Source organism: Leptopilina heterotoma, unplaced genomic scaffold (assembly GCF_015476425.1).
Source record: "Leptopilina heterotoma isolate Lh14 unplaced genomic scaffold, ASM1547642v1 Lhet_6, whole genome shotgun sequence".
NCBI lineage: Eukaryota > Metazoa > Arthropoda > Insecta > Hymenoptera > Figitidae > Leptopilina > Leptopilina heterotoma.
Window position 1 is genome coordinate 2,911,785 of NW_025111137.1, and position 23,903 is coordinate 2,935,687.

General features: G+C 32.5%; 1 protein-coding gene across 11 annotated transcripts in view; it reads right to left on the bottom strand.

Annotated features, from left to right (window-relative positions):
• The window catches only part of LOC122509186, a 166,464-nt gene that overhangs the window by 40,549 nt on the left and 102,012 nt on the right, over window positions 1-23,903 (bottom strand). For 7 of the 11 annotated variants that reach the window (XM_043623019.1, XM_043623024.1, XM_043623016.1 and 4 more), the window contains 5 exons: window positions 22,995-23,085; window positions 15,656-15,664; window positions 13,324-13,404; window positions 3,915-4,134; window positions 2,346-2,466 (listed from right to left, as the gene is read on the bottom strand). In XM_043623019.1, the coding sequence (XP_043478954.1) occupies window positions 2,346-2,466; window positions 3,915-4,134; window positions 13,324-13,404; window positions 15,656-15,664; window positions 22,995-23,085 (522 nt within the window). The remainder of the gene's footprint in view (window positions 1-2,345; window positions 2,467-3,914; window positions 4,135-13,323; window positions 13,405-15,655; window positions 15,665-22,994; window positions 23,086-23,903) is intronic. The other 4 variants (XM_043623027.1, XM_043623026.1, XM_043623022.1 and 1 more) reach the window with 2 other exon arrangements.

Sequence of the window (23,903 nt, forward strand, 5' to 3'; positions counted from 1 at the left end):
GCCAGGTTCGCAATCAATGATCCAAAATGCCCTTAAAAAGTAAGTCCAGGATCTCGATTGTGTCCTCATGCTGTTACCAATTCTGTAAATTTATTTGTCTTTCGTTCTTACAAGAGAATTCTTGTCTTTATTGAGGGTGGATTAAAAAACTCCGTACATATCACTTCTGGCAACGTGGTTAATGTTCACCTTGTGGCCGAACTTTTCTCTGCATGAAAAGCAGTTTTCGCTTTTTTTATAGCCGGCAAACGTATGATCGGTTTCTCAGTGCAGAAAGTAAACAACTAATCGATCAGCCTATTTGCATCCTCTTCTCATATGACCGTATTTCAGACACTTGTGGCATTACGACTTTTACTCTTCATTTGATCGGGTAGCACATAAATCCAATCTTTATGTTACCCAATTTCTCCAACTTTTATGCTTCCTATTGTTCGATACAACAACTGCAAGCTTCATCCTGAACTTGTTGTGTCCTAAGGTACAGAAAGATGTTTATGCTTTCAAGTTTTATATGAGCTATTGTTTCATTACTTCCTGGACTTCATCTTTCTGAGTAACACTGTCCAAGTCAGACCAATCCCGAGGCACCTGAGTTGCCAGCACTGTACCTGTCCGCCAAACCTAATATTGACAATGTTGAACAATACAAAAAAAAAAAATGAGGCCGGAGCTTCTTGTATGACCTTCTTTTTGGTCCTTTGCGGGTACCTGGGCCCGTTAAGGACTATAGCCTGATGGCTTGTTACTATAGTACTTTAGCAACCACCAACAAGGTACGACGGAGGTTCTGATTCTAGACCGAAGTCTCACCATACCCATCTGAAACATTGGTATTGCATTACTCCCATTCCTGATGGAGTATTGTCAGAGCTAATAGGACTGCAACTCTACTTCTTCATTAGGCACCAGTTCTCTTGCACTCTGGGTACTGTCAATCTTTTTTAAATACAAGGTTCCATGTTTGCAGCGCTTTTCCATTTCCCTCTTGCCAGTGGTTGATAGTTTGCACTCTGAGCAAGAAACCACTTCTCGTTTTGCTGTACGAGTTGCTGCTATGACACAAGTGGTTAAAGGTGCTCCTGCAGCAGATGAACATCTTGCTTCCTACTCTCGGTCCTTGTGACTTCTCTGCAAGTGCTCCTTCGAGAGGATGCGGATTCAATTTCCATTTCCCTTCTTGACCCCAGGTGAATAAAGGTGCTCCTCTTTTACCTGCTGCTAAGCAACGGAGAAGATTTTTTTATTTTAGGGCACACCTTGGATTAGAAATCGCCGTCTAGTTTAATTACTTTAGAATCTTTCCAGTTGGGCAAGAATATCGGCAGCGTTCCAATATTTATGTACAGTTTTATCTAGAAGTAGTCAGACGATAACCGAATAGCAAATGTTTCACAGCATTAATAACATTAATTAAGGTTCCCGGACCTCACCCGGCGAGCGAATTCCATCACATAAAAATCATATTACAAAGTATTAAGGTTTAAAATCAAGAATTAATATCTCTTTATACAAATAAATTACCCACTAATTTTAAAGAGTTTTGATTGAAACAAACGTGAGTACTAAATTCACTGACATTACAAATTTTAATTTATATTACCGACCGCAGTAATTGCTACATTAACACTATATGACTTGAGTTTCGCCTAATGTGTAATTAAAAAAACATAAATGACACGGTAATTAGATTGTTAAAAAAACAAAAGGGTATCAGTTTTTGTTGCCCATAAATTTAGACTGATTCACCAGCTGCAAACAATGTCCTTTATAAATTAGCGCTTCTATACTAACAGTTGAAAATTCAAGTGTAGACAACAATGGTTTGACCCAGTTTTTAAATTCAGATGAAATTTATCTATTAATTAATTTTCGAAACTTTAACGATGCATAAATAAAGTATACCAATAATGTTATCCAGAGATGAACTCTTATTGATTTTGAAATTACAAAAAAAGTTATTATATCATTATTATGGCGGTAAACAAAAACCAATAATTATATATCGTTCAAATAAACTTTTTCACGATAAAAAATAAATATATTATACTTTAATTTTTATTCTACTTTCAAACTTTTCTTCATTTTAATTTAATTATTCAAAATATAACTATTATTTTATGAATTTATATCAGAGATAAAATGTAAAATAAAAAATTTATAGTATTTAAGAGATTACAAAAATTATGTTTAATCATTTTTGGATCCTTTAAATCAGGTGAAATGAGCTTGCGTTAAGTAACGTAATACAAACCGTGTATCGAGATACCTATTGAAATTAGGAAGAGCTTTGCTTAAATAAAAAATAGAGAGAGGGATTGACGGAAGTATTAAAACAGACTTACCGGATGAGCTCGAAGATTTCCGGTTTCTCCCGCTCTCTCTGCTTCATCCTTTCCTTCATGGCGGTGATAATGCTGTTCGCCTTATCTTCTGCTCCGTGTTTCGAACTCTTCTCAGCAGCTCCTAAAATGAAAAAAATATAATTTTAAGTAATACAATAAATAATCATACATGCACTTGAAATTAGCTTAGAAATTAGAAATTAGCCTCTTTACTTTGGGTAAAGAATTCAAGATATTAGCTGGATAATAACAGTTTCGAGAGGTTTAAATTTTAATTCACTTGCTTTTTAAATAAATTTTTTATATTCTTATACACATCATACAGTTACTTTTAATGATCATTACCGCAGTATACGTTTTCATTCAGATTATTAAAAATTTTATATATGGAAATAAATGCATATCGCCAATATATTATGTTCACATTTGTAGTTCATGAGAATTTTGTTGTGAATCAAGAAAAAAGAGTTTAGTTTTAAAAGCATAAAAGTTTCAATTGCTAAAAAGATGAAAAGGAAGTTTAGTCCTCATTTTCCACATTTTCACTTTATTTTATCATATTTTCTCTTTTTCATCCGTTAGCAGTTTTCGTTAATGCGATGCGCCTTTCTGATGATAAGAGTTTCATGTCCGGTTTTTTCTTTTATTTTTTTAGGAAACGAACTTTTGCTTTAGCGAGATCCAATTTTACCCATTATACTTTATTTTATTGCTTGATATTATCATGATTATTTGTTTCTTTTAATACAGTTCGAAAACAGTTTTGTAACTTTAGAAGAACGTAATCGAGAATCAGAAAAAGAACATTTTTTAAATTCGAAACCGAAAGGACAGCAGACAGTTGCCTGTATGAGCCGATTTAATTAAAAAGAAGGACATTGTAATTTTGGTGTTTAAAATTTAGTTTACTTTCTATTGTGTCAAAAAATTTGAAATTAAATTATTAAAAAGTAACTCCAAGTGATGCTACCACCTGTTACCACACCGGCTCCATTCCATTCAGAGCACCAGAACGGTTTAACTATTTAGCGATGTGAAAACACTAAATAAACTAAATTAGGTCATCTTGACCAAATAATAAATTCAAAGTTTATATTTATATTTGTCTTAATTTAACTAAAAAAAAATAAAATCAATATTAGAATATTATTTCTTATTTTGATAGCATAATTGCTATATCAATAGCGTCTGACTTGACATTTAATTCTTCCACTTTAAATAACGCTATTAATCAATTTCTTGACTCACTGCTTGCAATTTTGCGCATTTAATTAAACTCGCGAGTAAAGCTAAAGTTTTTGCCACAAAATACGTTGGTCGGTTCTCTGCATTCAGCTGTGCCAAAATTCGTGGCTTTCTCCCGTTAAGAAGATTACATTATACTCACTTCGTCGCTTTTCGATGCGCTTATACTAGCTGGTAACTCATCTAACACGAGAATTTACTTTCCCGGCATTTAAAAAAAATTGTGCAAAGTGAATTTTTATTTCCAAATTCTGAATAATTCTACTTTGTGCCTTTCTTTTTAAGGAAAAAAGGAGAAACATAAAGATAGAAAATTGTACTCACTTTGAAGACAGTCGGCATTAAGAAGATCCTTGCACTTTTCGTGACATTTGACACCACATTCCATACATCTCAGGCCTTGTCTTGCAATGCCCCAAAGCAATCCTTCACACTCGTAACAATAGGTAGGAGAAGTGGCACTCCAAGTAACAAAGTTGTGAGGAGTCGTTGACGAAATCGGGTAAATCATAGCCTGAAGTGTTTTCTTGTATACGTGCATCTTCTGCAGATGACATAGTTTGAAAAAATATGTATTAATAACATGTCATATATATACGATTTATAATTATTGTTGACAATCTAATAATCCTTCGGGAACATATCACTTTTCTGTTAATAACCACTCCTGTCATGCAATTTCAACCCCTAATTTATCATCTGAACTCTTGACATTCCACTTACTAAAGACAAACTTACATCATTCATACTTGAATCGATCTATGTTCTAAAAAGTAAAACGTCAATTTACTTTAGCTTTAGAATAACCTTTAATTCGATATTTTAATAAAAAAAACATTTTCATTTTTTAAACTTTTCTTTTAGATCCAAAATTATAATGGATTTTAAGTTCCGTTCATTATAGGATTACTAGTATTTTATCGGATTATTTTACTGCTTTTATATACTATTTTCATACATTCATGACTTTCATTCACACCTTTTCATTTTTTATTTTAGAGCACTATTTCAAAAGAACGATATTCTATATTTTAATATAAAATTTTTTATTTTATTCAAAAGTGTAATTAAAGTAATGATAGTAATCTCTTAAAAGGTTATTGGGGTCTTTCTAAATGGTAAGTGAGGTTTATTGGTATTCTAGGTAAATAATATTTTTGGAGCCGACCAAAAATAAGAAAACTTAAAAAAAATGGATTTTAAATTATGGGGTACAATGTGTATGAGTTATTCGGAAACTGTAAATTTCACTGCTAGCCTTAGGTCTAACGTTGTGATTTATGGTGGTGACCTACTTCTAGTGGCACCGCAAATTATTGTGGTGGGAGAGCAGAAGATGAGGCAGTACATTGAGGTTTTTGGGTGATAGCAGTTTCGAAGCTACTGTTGGATTAGTGACTTTAGAGTTGGACACAGAGGACATGAAAAAAATACCGAAAATTACATCATCAAAAAGATTAATAATGCTGATCAGAGTTATCGAAAAAATGGTATATGCTAGCTTCCTATTAAAAAAAGTTAGCTTTGAGATCTTAGCCACTAATGTTTGGGTAATCTTTTTAGGTTCTCTAAACTACTATCCCTGTATCTGCAATCCCCTACACAACAAAAGGATTTCAGCCTGAGTTCTGGTAGCGACAGGTCTTCCGCAATCATCATACAATGCCTATGATAGCGTAATTTGGTGTTTTGGTGTTATGCTGTCAGCTGTTTGAATTCCAGGGTGAAACATCAATTGGAGGATGAGGCTCAATAAATTGTTCCCTAGCATCTGTTGTAGCTAGTTTATCTGATATATCGTTGCCAATGAATCCACTGTGACCAGGAACCTAAAGAAAAGTAACATGGTTCTCTGTAAGCAATGGGACATGAGATGTCTTTAGGACATCATTAGGACATCTATGTCTGTTCGAAAGACATCTTATGTCCGCAATCCCCAGGTTAAGCCTACAGCTCCTAATCGCCTACAATTCCTTTTGGTGCTCTGCTGTCAACCACTGTTTGAATTCCAGGGTAAAGCATTTGTCAGAAACCCTAATAAGAGCCTCAGGCCCAATAAACTGTTCCCTAGCATCTACTTAAGCTAATTCATCCACTCTATCATTTTCAATGAATCCAGTGTGACCGGGGACCCAGAGAAGAATAACTCGGTTAATTCCAGTTAGTTTCAAGGCAAACATCGCTGCCTTGCTATCCGAGAGGATAAAAATATTTTTATCTTGACTAATTTCTAGGTCCTCAACAGTACCATAGAATATCCCCATTTAATTAGCATTGAGACGCGTCACGCCTGCATTACGTTTTGGCCCATTCTGGAACTAACCTAACAGAGGACTACCCACTAAGTTCTTAGGAAGACGCCATCTGCCCACATCCCTCAGGTCCTCTCAGTCTTTTATGTCTCCTAAGTTTTCTAAGTCCTGATGATATTGGGGTCAGTATGACTGTAACTAACTGCTTCGTTATCTCAATGGGCATCACCTGTCTTTTGCCCTCTGGACCTTGTTTGTCTGGAGTAGAAAATTTCTACAATGAAATTCATGCTAACAGAAGCGTTTGTCCTTTTTTCCTTTCGCAATGGTTGAAAGCTTGCTTACTAAGGATAATTAATTGTTTCGTTGAATAATTGCAGTAACAACTCGGGTGGTGATCTGCAGATTTACAAGAGATAAGAACGATCTTCCCTGCAAAACAAGGGACCACTTGGATGCACCCTTGTCGAAATCAGAAAAACGTTCCCTATCAACGTCATCCGTTAGGTTCCTAAGTGGAGTTGTATGTAATTACGGAGTTATTCAACTTTAAACTACTAGACGACAAGTAGGATAAATAATTAAGCAATAAATATTGGCAAAGGAATATTTCTGCAAATGATAACCTAGGGATCTTCAAATACGATATTTTATTTCTGATGGTGCGGTGGTTCTATAGAATTACCCTCAAATAACCAAGAGATTTTATACTTACCCAGAGGGAACAAACACATGGGTTTTCTTTAGGACATCTAAACTTATTTGGGACGTTCTCACGTCTGTTCAAAAAAGACGTAAGGTGTCTTTACTTTAAAAGTAAATTTAATTTTAAGAATATCGTTCCTTTGTCGATAATTTGCGTTGAGAATAGTATTAAATTATCAAGTTCACAAGAAACAGTACAAAAAAGTAATCCTTTTGGTAATTTTTAGAAGAGCCAGAAACATAATTCTAGGTTTGGAAATATTTAAGTTGATTAAGAATAAAATTAATATTCATAATTATTGAAGTTTCACTTTTAATACTATTTCCTGTGAACTTTATTCTTAAGTCTATTTTCTATAAAAAAATTTTTCAATTTATTATCGTGCCAATGTGCTTTTCAATGTCATTCACGTGTGTCTTAACCATTATTTTCTCTTAAATCAATTTAGACTCACTGAAAGTAAAAAAAAAAAAAAATTACTATAATTTCTACTAATATGATAGTTAGTATCTTTCTTCTACATAACTAGAAATGTCTTTTATTAGCATTTCTAGTAGTATTTAAAAGGCAAAACAAGATGCTTTGGATGCTTGGTTCAATTTTTTTTTAATTTTAATCGATGACTTTGATTTTATATGACTAAAAAATTTAAGGATGGGTGTGTATGTTTGTGAGTTGAAGAAACTAAAAAAGCATTGTGAGTTTTTTATTTCTGTGAGATTCTTCCAAAAGCCAAATAGATTTTCCATTCTCTTCGTGCATTTTCATAAGAACCAATCCATTCAAGGAGTCCAACATATTTGTATATATATAAACTGAATAGTTTGAAATTATTATTTTTAATCTCTTAACAAAAGTTAGAATATAAATCTGTAACAAATAATCTGTTACAAGTAAATAATAAATTCATTAATTTAATTCAAGTTTATAGAAAAAAAAACGTTTCTAACGTTTTACATCCGTTTTTTAATTGTTAATTTATAATGATTTGTTTTTTAGTGTAATTAATTTCTCAACCGAATGTGCTTTTTTGACGTACAAAAAACTTGATCCTTAGAAGGTGAAAAATAACATAGACCGGTTTTATTATTTAATTTTATTGATTTTATTATTAAACAATAAAAAAGACGTGTCGATGACTTGGTTCGTTATCATCATTAAGCTAGGTGGATAAAAATAAAATTTAGGCTATCTAATAACTTAATTAAAAACATGTTAATTGCAAATAATTATTCTTAAATAAGAATACGATATGATTTATAATGCTTGTGAAATTTCTGCTATAGAAAATTCTGATTCTTTTTTTTAAACAATAATTAAAATAATCTTAATTAGATACTGAGTTCTTTTCTGCACGCCTAGTGACTAGTTTGAGTTAAATTAAAGACGAACACCTCTATTTATTTAGATATCCAACTCTACCGCATTTGCTCTTCATAAAAATTCTAGTCTTCCCCTAATACAAATAACAGTCAGCACTTCAGTAATGACATTTGTGAGAATTCTCACCTCATCCTTCCTGACTAAATTATCGAATTGTCTGTCAATGTCTACGTGTGTAGACATGCTGTCATAATAGAAGATACACTTTATTTCACAATTAATTTCATAAATAATCTCAAGGGAAGGAACTGATGCTTCGACGTTGAAACAAAAACCCAGGATATGAGTCTCGACTGAGTGGTTTGAGTCGGAGCTAAAAAGTGTTGGTAAATGTTGCTGCAGAAATCTATATCTATAAATTTTCCTATCAGCTATTTTAGTCACGAAGAAAATTCGTTTATTATAAATCTAAAGAATTAATGTTTAGAACCAGGGTAGGCACTATTTTTAATAATATTAGTTAATAGAGTAAAATTTTAGTATCCCAAACCTAACAATGATAATCACGAACCAAGTAACCAAACTATCCTTCGAAGCAGAAAATAATTACTTTATTTATCATATATGTATTAGATTTCCTTGTGAAACGATTGATTTATTAATAAAGCTATTTTTCTCTCAGGCGAAAGCAAATCTGGATACGGGTTTTAAAGAACCTCTTAAAAAAATTCGTACATCATTTTCATGGAAATTTGTGAGTCCGCAATGAATCATGCTCAAGATTCGTGGTTTATATCTCAACGATCTCGAGAGTGCATTTTCTCTACGGCTTTATATTGGTAAAAGACATAGGGTAAAGAGAAGGGTAGTTTTAAGCACTGATCCGCTAAAAGCACTATATAGAGGATGCCATATCAGCCAGGATGTTCCTCTGTGTATAGCTCTCATATTTTCGTTTTAACACTTTTTTTTTTGCTTCTCGTCTGTTTTATCATGATACTATGAACCCCCAGTGGGAAATTTCCCAGACTGATAAAATTTACTCGATATAGTAAAACAACTCTTATCGCAAAATAATTGATCCGTGTTTGAAAGTGTAAAAACTAATGCAAGGAATGAACTAGTTTAGAATCGATTGTACGCTGTAGAAGGAGAAGATCCGGAGTAAAATTTTTATGTTTAGGTGTCGTTAGATTATGGAAAAAATCTGTTATCTTTGGAGGTAGATAATATTGCTAAGTGTCTAATGGGTTTTCTCGCCAGAGGAGAGGGAAACTGTAGAAAATTCTCTTTTGAGAACAACCGGTTTATCGACAACCGTGTTCTAATGGTGTGAACTGGACAACAGTCGACAATGGATACCATTGTACCTCGACCAGATTTTTGCGGACCCTTGTGAACAATTGGATTAATTAATTGAATGCCAGTAGCTTTTTCAAGTTAAGCATTATCTGCTCAACTGTTATCTGCACAACTGTTAAGTGTCATAACATCGAATAATTAGATCAATTAGCACAAAAATACTTTCCACAGGAAGAAGTCCATATTTAAATCCTTCTCTTTTGTAACCAAAAAAACATCGATCTAATTGTCTTATACCTGGACAGCAGATACCAAATATGGTAATTAGTATTTTGTCATCTTTCTATAGGGTCACTCACTTGTCTAGTACAGGGACTAAGCCCATGCACTGCCATGCACCAACATTAAATCAATAATAAAAAATTTACCCTGAAAGAAATTAAAGTGGGTGGTATTATCATATTGTCCCTTGTAAGGAACTGTATAAAAGGTGCCACCCTTCCCGAATTCGTCAGTTCATGAACCGCTACTAAGTTAACTAGTTGTAAACTGTCATCAATTGTCTCTTTCGAATCTAGTCCAGAATTCACCAGCGAATCAACTAAATTGCCTTCTTCGAGTGTAGTACGAAATCGCCATCGAGTTAACCAAGTGTCTTCTTCGAGTCTGGTCACAGTACAAGTCATAGTTCATACAAGAAGTTAATTTCTACATCAAGTCACCTTTATATTTTTCTGAGACGAAAACCTCATCGAGCTGAATAGTACAACACTGACATCGAATAAATTATCTCGGTTATTCCAAGTCTAAGGAGTAGTACATACATCTATCTTCAAATCTAATCATCATTGACACCTGGACCCCTGACCATTCACTTTTGGATAACTCGAATGTATTTTGAGGAAAATACCTACTTTCATTTTTCTGAAACCGATCGTTAAGGGCATTTTCTCGACACCGCACTGAAGGAAGAATTGTTTCCTGGACCAACGACTCAGAGAATAATTGAAATGGTAAAGATCTAACACTCATAACAAACCTCATTTAAATTCCAAAATTGATTCCTTACAAATTCTAATTTTGTTTCAGTGTTTCCAATAAGACTTCAGCGGGTCAATTCTGTAAGTTTTCGACTTCCCACTCCCACTCTCACTTCCCACCTTCCACTCTCACTTCGCACCCTCCACTTTCTACTCCCACTTTCCACTTAACACTCTTACTTCCCACCTTCCACTTCTTGCACTTTCTACCTTGCACTCTTAATCGTTAATAAAGTATTTTCATTTAAAAGTGGGAGTGGTGTGTGAGAGTGGAAATGGGACGTGAAAGTGTAAAATTAAAGTGATAAGTGAGAGTAGAGTGTGAGAGTTAAAAGTAGAAAGTGGAATGTGGAAAGTCAAAGTGGGAGTAGAAAGTGGAATGTGGTAAGTGAGAGTTGAAAGTGGAAGGTGAGAGTAGAATGTGGGAAGTCAAAATGGAAGGTGGGAAGTGAGACTGGAAAGTAAAAAGTGAGAGTGGGAAGTGGGAGTAGGAAGTGAGAGTGGAAAGTGGAAGGTGGGAATTGAGACTGGAAAGTGGAAGGTGGGAAGTGCGAGTGCGAGTGAAGAGTGATAAATGAAAGTGGTAGTGGAAAGTTGAAAGTGGAAGGGGGGAATAAGAACTATGAGTGAAGGTAGAAAGTGGAAAATTAGAAGTAGAAATTGAAAGTGGGAAGTACGACTGAAATGTGAGAAGTGGGAGTAGAAAGTGGAAGTGGGGAATGGGAAATAAGAGTAGGAAATGAAAGTGGAAAGTGGGAGTGCAGGTAGAAAGTGGGTAATTAGAAGTAGAAACTGAAAGTGGGAGTGGAAAGTGGAAGGTGGGAATTGAGAGTGGAAAGTGGAAGGTGGGAAGTGAGAGTGCGAGTGCGAGGGAAGAGCGATAAATGAAAGTGGGAGTGGAAAGTTGAAAGTGGAAGGGGGAAATAAGAACTAAGAGTGAAGGTAGAAAGTGGAAAATTAGAAGTAGAAATTGAAAGTGGGAAGTACGACTGAAATGTGAAAAGTGGGATTAGTAAGTGGAAGTGGGGAATGGGAAATAAGAGTAGGAAGTGAAAGTGGAAAGTGGGAGTGCAGGTAGAAAGTGGGTAATTAGAAGTAGAAATTGAAAGTGGGAGTGGAAAGTGGAAGTAGGGAATGGGAAATAAAAGTGGGAAGTGAAAGTGGAAAGAGGGAGTGTAAAATGGAAAAGTTACAGACTAGACGCCCTGTATCCTTACTATCAAAGCCTTCAGCTCCGTGAATAAAATTGGATATACCACCGATGCAAACAATTCAAATAAATTTAATTATTAGTATGTTTACTCTCTTTATTAAGACGTAACAATATTGTATGTTTGAATTTTATAGATTCGTTTATGGACCCAGCTGGAACCACTTTCGGTTATTCCTATAAAACTAACTTCAGCAATTTGGTGATTTGAACAGAGTTTTGAAGTTGTCAATAAGCTACGAGTTGTTGTACTTCAGTATCTCTTAAATTTGAGGAACATCCGGCATGAAAATATTCTCAAATTCCTCTAAGCGTTCGACTAAAATTTATTCCTCAATCTGAGAAGGGCTTTTCGATTTCCTCTCCTAAATTATATTTAGACTCGTGTTAAACGTGATACTACATTTTCACTCGTTTGAAATATAAACTATATTCTCATATTTCGTTCCAATTTATCAAAAAGAAAGCAGAACTAAAAACAAAAAAAGTTTTTCTACTTTCCTCCACTAAAACAAAATTAAATAAATAATATTAAAAATATCTTCCCTTCTTTCTAACCATACTGTTTCGATTGATTTTGCTCCCCATCAATTGAAAACAATATAAGAAACAAAAAAGGAACATATTGCAATCTAAAATACAATTTTTATTGAAACAGATCAAATTGTACAGATTTCCACAGTTTTATGGTTTATTAAAAATTTTAGCCGTTTCAATAAAAGAAAAACAAAAATAAGTTGGAATTGAGCAAAAAGAAAAATCATACATATTTTATAGAAAAGGAAATGAAAATATAAAGTTAAAAAAATATGTGTTGAAAAAATGAGATCATGTGAATAACTAAAAAGGGTAAGGAAGAAAAAAAATGGAGAGAAGATATAAAAAACTTCAGTCGCTGAGTCACACTTACGTGAAAGAAAATAGCGTGGAAATGAGGATAAAATGCAGCACGGTTCATATGAAAAAAAGAGAGTTCTGCGGTTAAATTTAATTTCTTTTGCTTTTAACGAATTTTCCAGTTTAGTCTACATAGTAATTTTGATATTGAGTGTGTGTTAGATCAGAATTTTTAAACATAATACAAAAACCTGTTTCTAGGAAAAAAATGTCTGACAAAAAGAAATAAACCTATATATTAAAAAAAAGATTTCAATTTAAAATTTGTTATCTTCTAATTTTAAAATTTAAAATTTTTACAAATCTAAATAGAGAATTTTTTTTGTTTTTGTTTCGTTTGTTTTAAGAAGAGTTTGATTTATAATTCCTTTATATGGAATTTTAAAGATGTATATATCTCCATTTCTCAACTGAGTTCAAAACGGATGTAAACTTTTTTTTGTTGTGCGTCGACGAGGGACACACTGAAAATGTCAACTGACAAAAAGAGGGGATAAAAATTTTTTGTAATTCTAAACTGACAATCTCAATTTGAAATACAATACAATTTTTTACAATTGGCAAATTTTGTGGACCGAATTTTCATTACTTGAAATGAAGAGTTTTCTCCACGAATTTCAAATTTAAGTGACAATAAAGATTTTATGTTTCAGCAAATACGGACTTCTTTTCTTGAGTAAAATAAAATAGTTGTAAAAATTTTATCATTCTCTTTTCAAAGCACTGCTGTTTGAGAACCTTTTTTCTATAAATTTTGCATCGGTCAGCTAGTATAAAAACAATTGATGAAAGTTAAGAGTTGTTCGAATTTTATTGGCGCTGATTTTGAGTAAAAGATTTTCTTTATCTATTGTAAATAGTTCTTTATTTTACGTTCAATTCTTTTATTTTCCTTTTGGGAGAGAAGAAAATTTAGATTTGAGAATATATTTAAAATATAAGATATTTGAGTGAATTTTTTTATAAATTAAGAAAAAAATACTTTAAAATACTTATTTCTTACCAATTCTTCGTCGTTTAATGTCGCTCGAGGTACAGCGGAAGTTAGACCAGCAGCATGACTTCGTTTGGTTGCGGCCATAGTCTGAGAAAAAATAACATTTGATTATTTTTCAACGTTGGAATTAATATGCATCCAGTGTGAAAGAAAGTATAGTTAAAAATAAGAAAGAGAAAGAAAAACATTTTTTTAGAGAAAGATGTAAAAATTTATAGATGAACAAATGAATTTTTGAATAATAAAAATTATTAACACTACTGTAAGTTGATACAAATTTTGATTAAAAAATATGTTTAAGAAACATTCCAACAAATCTAATTATTAATTTACATTGTTAAGAAAAGAAGAGAAAATAATTTTAAAATCACTTTATAAGAGTGTATTTGAACTTTTTAAAAAAATTTGTTTTCTCCATTAAATCTAGTAAATATTAAAAATTAAAAACTGTAGAATAAAAAGAAACAATTATGTCAATATGTACAAGTGTGAAAATACCAAATATAAAAAAATAGAAATTTGAAACAGTTTCTGAAAAATTATACATTATTTTCTATTTTCATTCAGTGAAAAAAGATTGCAAAAAAAAACGTGAATTTTGTGCGATAGCGTAAAAATTGAAATCAGACTGTGAGAAAAAAATACGAAACAAGTTTCATGACGTGCTTTAGCTTTTTTTTGTAATTACAATTAAATTTTGTTAATACTATCTAAAAGAAAATTGCTACCGCACTCTTTGCAATATTTTGTTTTCTTTCGATAATGAAAAGAACATGCGAAACATTAAATTGTTTTTAAAACTTTGTTACGAAATCTGATTTTCAAAACAAGTGCTCATGGCACGAGTTCAACAATCCAAACTTTGAAAATTTTGATATTAAAACAAAAAATTTTTTTTTATACAAAATGTAATTTTTATCTACAAGTATTTACAAATTTTTTTCATGTCAACTAGAAAAAAAATTAAATAAAAAAAAATTGCTAGAATGTATTTTTGCTGAAAAAATAATTGAAAAAGATATGGAAAAAAACTGACAGAAGAAAAGAAAATAAAAAAGGGAAGAGATGAAGAAATGTGAAAAAATGGTAAGAAGATTATGCATAAAGTTTAATCCAATTAATCTATGGTGTCTAGTAGATAGGGCTTATTAGGATTAGCGAGGCAATAATTTTAATTGAAATTCAGCTAAAAGATGTCATGCCTCGTAAATCCACTTTTGCCACCTAGACACACACAAACACACACAAAAAATGATATATATATTGCAGATTATATTTTACAAAACAAGTCGAAATGGACTTGTAGTTTCACTTTATTTTATTCTCCATTTCAATGGAAATGAAAAAAATGTTAATTAATTATAAATATTATAATTTTTTCTAAATTAACATTTTTTCTCATTGAAAATAACTTTCTGAAAAAAGCATTAATCAATAATGTGGTAAATAAATAAATTCTACATAGTTCGCTAAATAGATTATTTTAGAAAAATATTCATTATAACTACGATAATTAAAATCATGCACTACTTATATAATACTAACCACAAAATAGAAATATAAATCACATGCAGTATATTATTTTTGTGCTGAAGTACAGGAAAATGCAAATCTATTCTAAATTTTACCATATTTTCTATGGTAAAAACAAATACCCCCTTTAAAAAAAAATCTCCCCCTGTAAAAGTAAAATAATTATCATTTAAAATCTACACTACTATCAAAATTTTAACTAAAATAGCTCGAATTATTTTTAATATAATCGTTATGATATTTATTACTAAAATTCTTTTTAAAAAAATTAATTTTCTTCACTTTAAATATGAAATAAGAAGAAAATTTATTTTTCAAAAGAAAAATGTATTTAAAGTTGATAAAAATCAAATTCTTGACTAAAACTTTTCGAGCAGTATTCTTTCGTATTTTTTAAACATACCAAATCTACTCTTATTTCGAAATGAAATAATAAATTATAATCATTTTGTCAGTCTGTGACAATTGTTTTTTTTCTTCTTCTGCTTCATAAGAGAAGAAAAGTGTTTTCAAAAAAAAAAATAGTAAGTGGAGTTAATGTTCGCCTTTGTTAAAAATATTAAAATGTATGTATACTTGCACAATGTGCAAAAAGAAAGAGTAGAAAAAAGTGTATTTAAAGTGTTGGAACCCATAGTAAGAATTAAAAAAGAATGTGAGAAAAAAATATATATTGGTGAGCGAAACAACTTACACAATAACACGAAAAATATTAATTTCGGAACATGTATGCAATATCGCATGCTACGTGCGACGTGTGAACAAGCTGCTAATTAATTTCGCTAAGAAGGCGTTTAATTAGTACCTTCAAGACCTGGAGGTAGAGTTTTGAGATTTTTGAGAGGTTCAGTGAGTGGTTTTGTTATTCAGGTGATTTTTCAGGTGTTCAGGTAGATACAACAACGGGCGCCACAGAGAACAAACAAAGAATATTTAGCATTATATGCTGATTAGTTTACGATTCTCTTTTTTTTGCTTTGCAAATCGCTTTTCACATTACGATTTAAAAAAAATTACATTAGAAGAAAGTTTTTGTATTTTAAATCTTATTATTGAACACAAATAAATAAAATAAAATTCTTATTTTATTATTCAAAATTAAAAAGTTGGAAAGAAGTAATTCAATTTCTTATTTTGGTTTTTACTAAAAAAAATATTTTGAGTAAGTTTTCAATTTTTTTTGTCAATATTTTATTTTCAACTTTTTAATTTCTCTCAGATATAATTTAATTTGATTTTAAAAAAATTGTATTTCCCTAACAGGAAATGAATATTACAGGATATCCTCAGGACGTCCCTGCGATATCCCGAATATCCGAATGCTGATGGGATTTTATGCAATTTTATTCTCTAGCACAGATTATTTTTTAAAAGGATCAAAATACGATACACAACAATAATAATGTGAATTTTTGACACATAACATTCAGGGAAATGTATAAATAAAAATATGACATATAATAGGCCTCAGGAGGTCTTATAACTCAAAGAGAGAATTCAGTCACTCAATGTATTTAAATTTATTTAATTATTTCTAACCAATTAATTTTTATTGCCAAAAATAGTATTTATGTGTAATGTCAGTAGGAGCATTAATAACTCTTCTTGAATTCTTTCTTTGAGTTCAAAAAAATATATTTAACTTTACACAAAACATTTAAATTGGTAGGACGTATAATCAGTGAAATTAGTTTCTTTTTCAAAAATTATCAAGGTAGTGCATAAATTTAACTACACAAGGATAAAAAAGGAATTGATTTTTATAAAAAATTATATTTTAAATTTTTTTATTTTTACTTTATATAATAGAAATTTACCTGAAAAAATATTTTTTTGTCGTTAGTTATACAATTAACATTGTAATAATCATTATGCACCCTATAGAACTTTTGATTTTTTTAAAATGGAAAATCAGTTTAAATTTGAATAATTAAGAGATACTTTAGAGAGGACCAAGTGACTCGATCGGTTTGGTTATTGAAATAAGAATACAAAAGAAATTATTTTTGTAGTCTTAGTGATAAAGCTGGACGAAATTATTACTTTTATTTGATAAAATATGAGCCAGAATTATTTTTATTATGAAATTGTATTGTGACCACAGGAATATAAGCCACTAACGTTTGGGTTATCCCTTTGCGTTCCCTAAATTACTACGCCTGCATTCGTAATTCCTTTCACAGCGAAAGGATTTCAGCCAGGCTTCTGGTATCGATAACGGAACTCCCACAATCCCCGAATTATGCCTATGATAGCATAAATCTCCGTGACCAGTTAACAGCTCTGTTATGATTTTCGCCTCTTTCCTATTAAGTTTACGGAATTCCGCTTTCCTTTTGGGATTTATATTGGTTCTCAAAAATGTTTTAGTTGTCAGGGCGCTGTCTGGAAGTCGAATCTGTAACTTTTCCACTCTCACTTACCACTTCCCACTCTCACCTTTCACTCTTACTTCTCACTCTCACTTCCCACTATCACCTTCCACTATCACTTCACACTTTTCACTCTCACCTTCCACTTTTCACTCTTACTTTCCACTTTCCACTCTCACTTTCCACTTTTCACCCTCACTTACCACTTTCCACTCTTACTTCTCACTCTCACTTTCCATTTACCACTTTCCACTCTCACCTTCCACTTTCCACCCTCCCTTACCATTTTCCACTCTTACTTCTCATTCTCACTTCCCACTTTGTGGAGTGTGAGACAGGAACGTGGAAGCGGAATTGAGAGTGGGAAACGAAAGTGAGAAAGTGGTAAGTGAGAGTGGAAAGTGGTAAGTGAGAGTGGGATGTGGTAAGTGGTAAGTGAGAGTGGGAAGTGCAAATGAAAATGTGAAGTTAGAGTGTAAGGTGGAAGTGGGAAATTTTAAGTGAAAGTGAGAAGTGAGAGTGGAAAGTGGGAAGTAAGAGTGGAAAGTGGGAAGTAAGAGTGGAAAGTGGGAAGTAAATGTGGAAAGTGGTAAGTGAGAGTGGAAAGTGGGAAGTAAAAGTGGAAAGTGGTAAGTGAGAGTGGAAAATGGAAAGTGAGAGTGAGAAGAAAGAGTGGTAAGTGAGGGTGGAAAGTGGTAAGTGAGAGTTGAAAGTGAGAGTGGGATGTGGTAAGTGGTAATTGAGAGTCGGAAGTGCAAATGAAAATGTGAAGTTAGAGTGTAAGGTGGAAGTGGGAAATATTAAGCGACAGTGGGAAGTGAGGGTGGAAAGTGGTAAGTGAGAGTGAGAAGAAAGAGTGGTAAGTGAGGGTGGAAAGTGATAGTGGGAAGTAAGAGTGAAAGGAATAAGTGAAAATGTGAAGTTAGAGTGTAAGGTGGAAGTGGGAAGTATTAAGTGACAGTGGGAAGTGAGAGTGGAATATGGAAGTGATAGTGGTAAGTGGAAAAGTTACAGATTCGACCCCCTGGACTCTCTTACACAGTAAGAATTGTACCAAAATGATTAAATCTCTGTGAAGATGATTCTTAACCCAGGAAGCACCCAGAGGCGAAGAAACAACTAGCTTCAGATGAAAAAGTGTCTTCTCTATTCACTTGGGGCGGTAAGCGGAATCTGATCCTATTGAGAAGAGGCCTCCCAAGTAAATTCTTAGAGAGACGCCATCTGTATCAGGAATAATGTAAGTTATTAGGATCGCCTCTATTGGACTTACTTGCTAGAGGAAAACAGTATTTTGTTCAACCAATTTATGGGCAGTCGAGAATTAGAAGTACTTATCTTCATTTGGATTAACTGCAAAGGACTTCTTTGGAAACAGTAAGAAACTGTTTATCTGTTGTTAATTCAGATGTAGATAAACAAACAAGTTTTAGGAGTACTCCAATTAGCCAAAAATACAAAGTGATCATTACTCTACTTAATTTTGATCTAAAATTAAAAAATAAGTCCATTATAACAGGAGTGGGTGGTATTAACATATTGTTCCCTTGCAAGTATCTATTTGTACGAAAGGAGCCACACTAGACGAATTAAATAACCATTGGCGCCTACAATTCATTTTGTACTTAACCACCGTACCTTCAAGAATTATTTTAATCATCATACTGACACGAGATAATTTCAATTCAATCACCGTATCTTCAAGGAAATTGTATCTGCATCTTCAACGAGTTCCACTTCATTTAGATTAAAAGATCTTCATTTCATTCTAAAAGTTTTGTGGTTAAATACTGGCCTACATCCATATAAGCAAATCAATTGGATTACTCCATTAGAACATTATAACCTACCTAAAGAAAAAACTTTTAAAAAAAGTATTTTATTTCAAAATACTAAATTATAAGTCAATTAATATCCATTAATCATTTTAGCTCATAGTCTAAAATTCATTTTAAAAAAACTCAAAATTATCGTTTCCGCACGCAAAATTCATGCGAAATGGACATATTGAATGTATGTATATGAGGATAAAATTTCCAACAGTTAAATCGACTCTCACGTTTGTGTGAAATATATGTTGCAAACAAACGGGCAATTTCAGCAATCAGAAGTTAATTCGAATTTCAAATTTGTTTGGATTCAACTATTTTTCGATCGAGTCACCTGATCCGGAAGTATTGTCCAGAGCTCGTCAATTTCCGGTTACGTTGGAATGCAATTTTATTTTCAACACTATTATTGCTTTATCAGCTCTCTCTCTCTCTCTCTCTCTTTGATTTCGAATTAAATATTATACTTGTTTAATTTTTATTGTAAGAAATGAAAAACAAATTCTTAATATTATCATCACTGTTTTTTAAACGCGTAGCAAAAAATAACGGCGATAAATTATCAATTATTATTTAATTAGTCAAATTAATATAAATATTTTATTGATTTTTTACTTGCATAAATAATTAAATATTTTGATTGTAAAGAAATAGATCATATAGTTAAATGTAACAATATAAGTTCAGTAAATTTTTTTACATCTTTTATATTTTGTCTGTTTGAAATATTCCTCGTTTTAAGTAATTTTTGCTTTTTATATTTTCGACTCGAATCGTTTATCGCTTGTTATTTTTCCGCATTTTCGTGCCATATTATAGGCGATAAAACACTGAAACGTAAAACACGCATTAAATTACGAGAAAGCACAAGTTGATTACCACTCTCGAGTGCAAACCTCTGATTTTTGTGTTCTTTTTTTTAAACTAATAACGTTTACAGGTAAATAATATTGAACATAAGTTGCACTCGAGCGTGGTTAAGCTTTTTTTTCAATGGAAACATAGAACTATAAAAATTCGCGAAACATTGCGTCGTAGTCGCTTTTTTATTTCTGAAAAATAAACAGATTACCTAGATTCTAAAATTTTATTATTAAATAGTAAAACAATTATTAATTTAATAACAAATAATTAACAATTACTTTTAAATTAAATTCATTTTGAAGTTTGAACAGAACTGAATCGAATGCGGTGAATTTCTATTAGGAGAACAAGTCGTTACAAACACGAACTAAATTACTTGGTGACTGATTTTATTACCTCTTTTATAGCAGACAGGTATCACGTAGAACTTTAAGACCTTCTACTTTGTCTATTTGCCTTATTTCTAGCATTCTACAAATGTTCTCAGCGAAAATTGTAACAAACTATTGCATTCACAAATCGACTTTAAATTGGGAGTACTCACATTTGCCTGTACAACGGCTATTAAGTTTTCTTATCAAGGAAGATGAATACTGGAGGAAACCTTTCCTAAGTACAACCGGATTAGCGACAGTGGAGTGCTGATGATATGTAACGAACAATAATGGGCAGTGCATACTATTGTAGTTCGAAGTTAAACCTTCTACTTAATGTACCTCGAATGAAGTGAAAACACCATATCTATGACGATTGAACCAAGTAACAATTCCTGGAGACCTTAGTGGACATTCAGCTACATTCCGGTTATTTTGATCAAGGGGTTGATTCAGTAACATTTTTACTTCCCACTTTCACTTCCCACTCATACTTTCCATTCCCTACTTTCACTTCCCACTCTCACTTTCCACGTACCACCCCCAGCTCAATCATAAACCATTATGAAATTTGTCGTCAGTGTATAAACAAGTCTCAAAATATGGGTTATAGTGAAATTCCGGGCCATCTAATTGAAGAGGCAAATATTACCATTGAGGAATCGTTCGGACACTTGGGGTTCTTTGACCAGACTTAACACAAGCAGTGCAAGTTCAAAAGTCCTTCATAAAGACTTTTGGAATACCTACAGAAGGTAGGAAGGAGATGGTCGTAGGATTCAATAAAGGTTGCATTTAAGCTAATTGTTGCGATCACAAAGTAAGGTATGGCTGAAAAGCTGAGAGAGATGGGAAGCTTAAAGATAGGCTTTATGTTGCACCCGTTCAGGAGGAGATGCATAGTCGTTATATGGAATAGGTGTCTTGGATACGTCCACATAGGAAGAGTTTTTAAAGCGGTAGACAAATTGGGAGCATGCTTCAGGTGCGGTGAAGCCGATCATATGTCTGCAAATTGCTGACTGTTTAAGTCTTCAAAGAAGGAAAGAAGAAGACTATTGCTAGAACGAACAATAAATAGGCCAGAACAAGTGCGGGACTGAGAAGTCGTGTAAGTGACATACCTGGACCTTTTCCTCATAGTGGTCTAGATACAGAATAGTCAATTTTCTTCATAGTTCTTTGCGGGTACCTGGGTACGTTATAGGATTATCACCCCATGAAAGGCTATAGCTACTTCATGCGAAACACCTGCCAGGTATGTCGGGATAGAAAAAACGCTTCAGATAGCATTGAATTCCTTTAATCGACTCTGGTGAGATAATTACTCTCTAAAGCGAGTCCAGGCGAAAGATAGACAGTATCCAGAATGCAAGAAGACTGGTGAACAATGAAATGGAGAAGCAGTTAGTTGCAGTCATATTGACCCCATCATCAGAAGTGGGAGTCAACAAGCGTGGAATTAGTTTATGACGAAATATAGACAGTACCCAGAATGCAAGAAGACTGGTACCCAATAAAATGGAGAAGCAGTTTGTTGCAGTCGTATTGGCCCCGATAACACTCCATCAGAAGTGGAAATGAATTAGCGAGGACAAGCCTCGTACCCCGGGTTTGTTAGACGCGTCGGACGAAAACACGTTCACCCGCCTAGAGAGTCAGATCAATATTAAACTTGCCGGACCGACACGGCACTAACCATCATCATCGGTATGCTTCTCCTCTACAAGAAATCCCAAGCTAGCCATAAGCCGAAAAAGGTAGTTCCGTGGGTTAAATAATAGTCCAGAATAATATGAGTGTGGTTTTCAGTGGGTCGACCAGAAAAAGAGCGATTCCCCATAAGTTTGGATTTAATTCTACTATTTGAACTTAATCAGATTTTCCACTTCCGATTATTGAAAAATATTCTAGTGCCTAAAATAAGAATTTCTCTCTTTATGCAAAACTTTTTTTTCATACAGCCAAAAATCCACCTTATCTTTTAACGAAAATAAAACCTTCTCCAAATAAATATTTTTCTAGAAAAATAATGACGTCATTGTGGCATTAACATTACAAGAAGATTGAAAGTTCTATTTTCACTTTGAAAATAGAACATAATAAAATTGAAAAAGAGCTCTGAATTTGGTGCATTTCGAGGTCGGTGATCAAAGAGATTTTTATGCAAACTTCCCAGATATCTGGGTTTGAGTGCTCACGCGGCACTTGGTATAAAAGTAAGTAAATTTAACATGTTTTTGAATGCTATATTTTTTATATAACTATATATACATATTCACTTTTGAGTTTCATAGAAATTAGAATTATCAATATACGTTTAATCCTGTCTAGAGAGTTTCTCCTCGTCTAATTAATAAAACAAATCAGTGAATTAATTAACAGGCAATGTTCAGCACTCACCGTACAGAAGTCAAAAGACTTTGTGTGTAATTTTAGTTTGCGATTCAGTTCTGTCGATTTAACACATTAAAGTAAAAGGGTAAAATAATTAATCTAGATACTTTTAAATTTGCTAATTAATTTTTTAACCCGAATATATCAAAATAATTTTAAAAAATTTAATATTTTTAAAATCGTATCAATGATGACTTGCGACTACGACAACGATCGTTGATTCGGTAATTAATTTGGACGTATATAATAGACGGTTCAAGCAATAGAAACAAGAGAGTTGAGAGGATAACAGGTAATCGGCCACCTACCAGCTCGGAGACCAGTGGTATCGACTTCCGGCGCGGTCGAATGTCCGGCATGCTGTCGATATTGCTGTAGAAGGGATTGTCTCCTGGATGCCTGCAAAACAAGAACAGAAGCTAATTAGGTTCATCGTCTTTTTTTACGAACGTTTTTTATACTCTCGAAATGTTCTACTAAATTGTAATTTTAGTGTTGATTAAAAGTTGATAATTTTATTGTAACTTTAAATGGGAGGTGTAGCACTTTAGGGTCTTCCTTTTCAATTAAGAGTTTTCGTTCAGTATTTTGATAATTTAAGATGAAAAACTTTTTTATTATTATTTTTATGCGTATCGAAGAATATAAGTATATTTTAACATCTATCTATCTAGTTAAAAATTTCTTGATGTTAATTATTTACTAATATTTGTACTCTACCTGAAATTTAGCACCATGTTAACAAGCGATTCGCAATTATATTGTGATTTAAAATTCACAAACACTGTCAATACCAATTATAATTTGAGGTTATGTATTCACCTCGTAGTACGATACATTCGACCATATTCAATTTATTGTTTATGATCTTTTTATCTAAGTTAGAAAGTTAATTAAGAACATAAAAATTAGGTTGTAGATTTTAAGACCAGAATTTAATAAGAATCAAGAAAAATTCAAAAATAATTTCATTTTCTCAAAAATGAGTGGCATTAACATATTTTAACACTTGCAGGAACCAGGAAGTGTTTAGAAACTTCAAACAAAATCGTTAGTCTGAAAGTGACCACAGTGCTGATTAGAAGTTTGACCGTCATTATGTCTTTGGGAATTAATCTCAGTCTGATATTACTATCCGTGCCTACTAGTCATTCTGTACTCAACCACAGTGACTGCAAGAAGTATAACTATTGTGATACGAGATAATTTTAATTTTC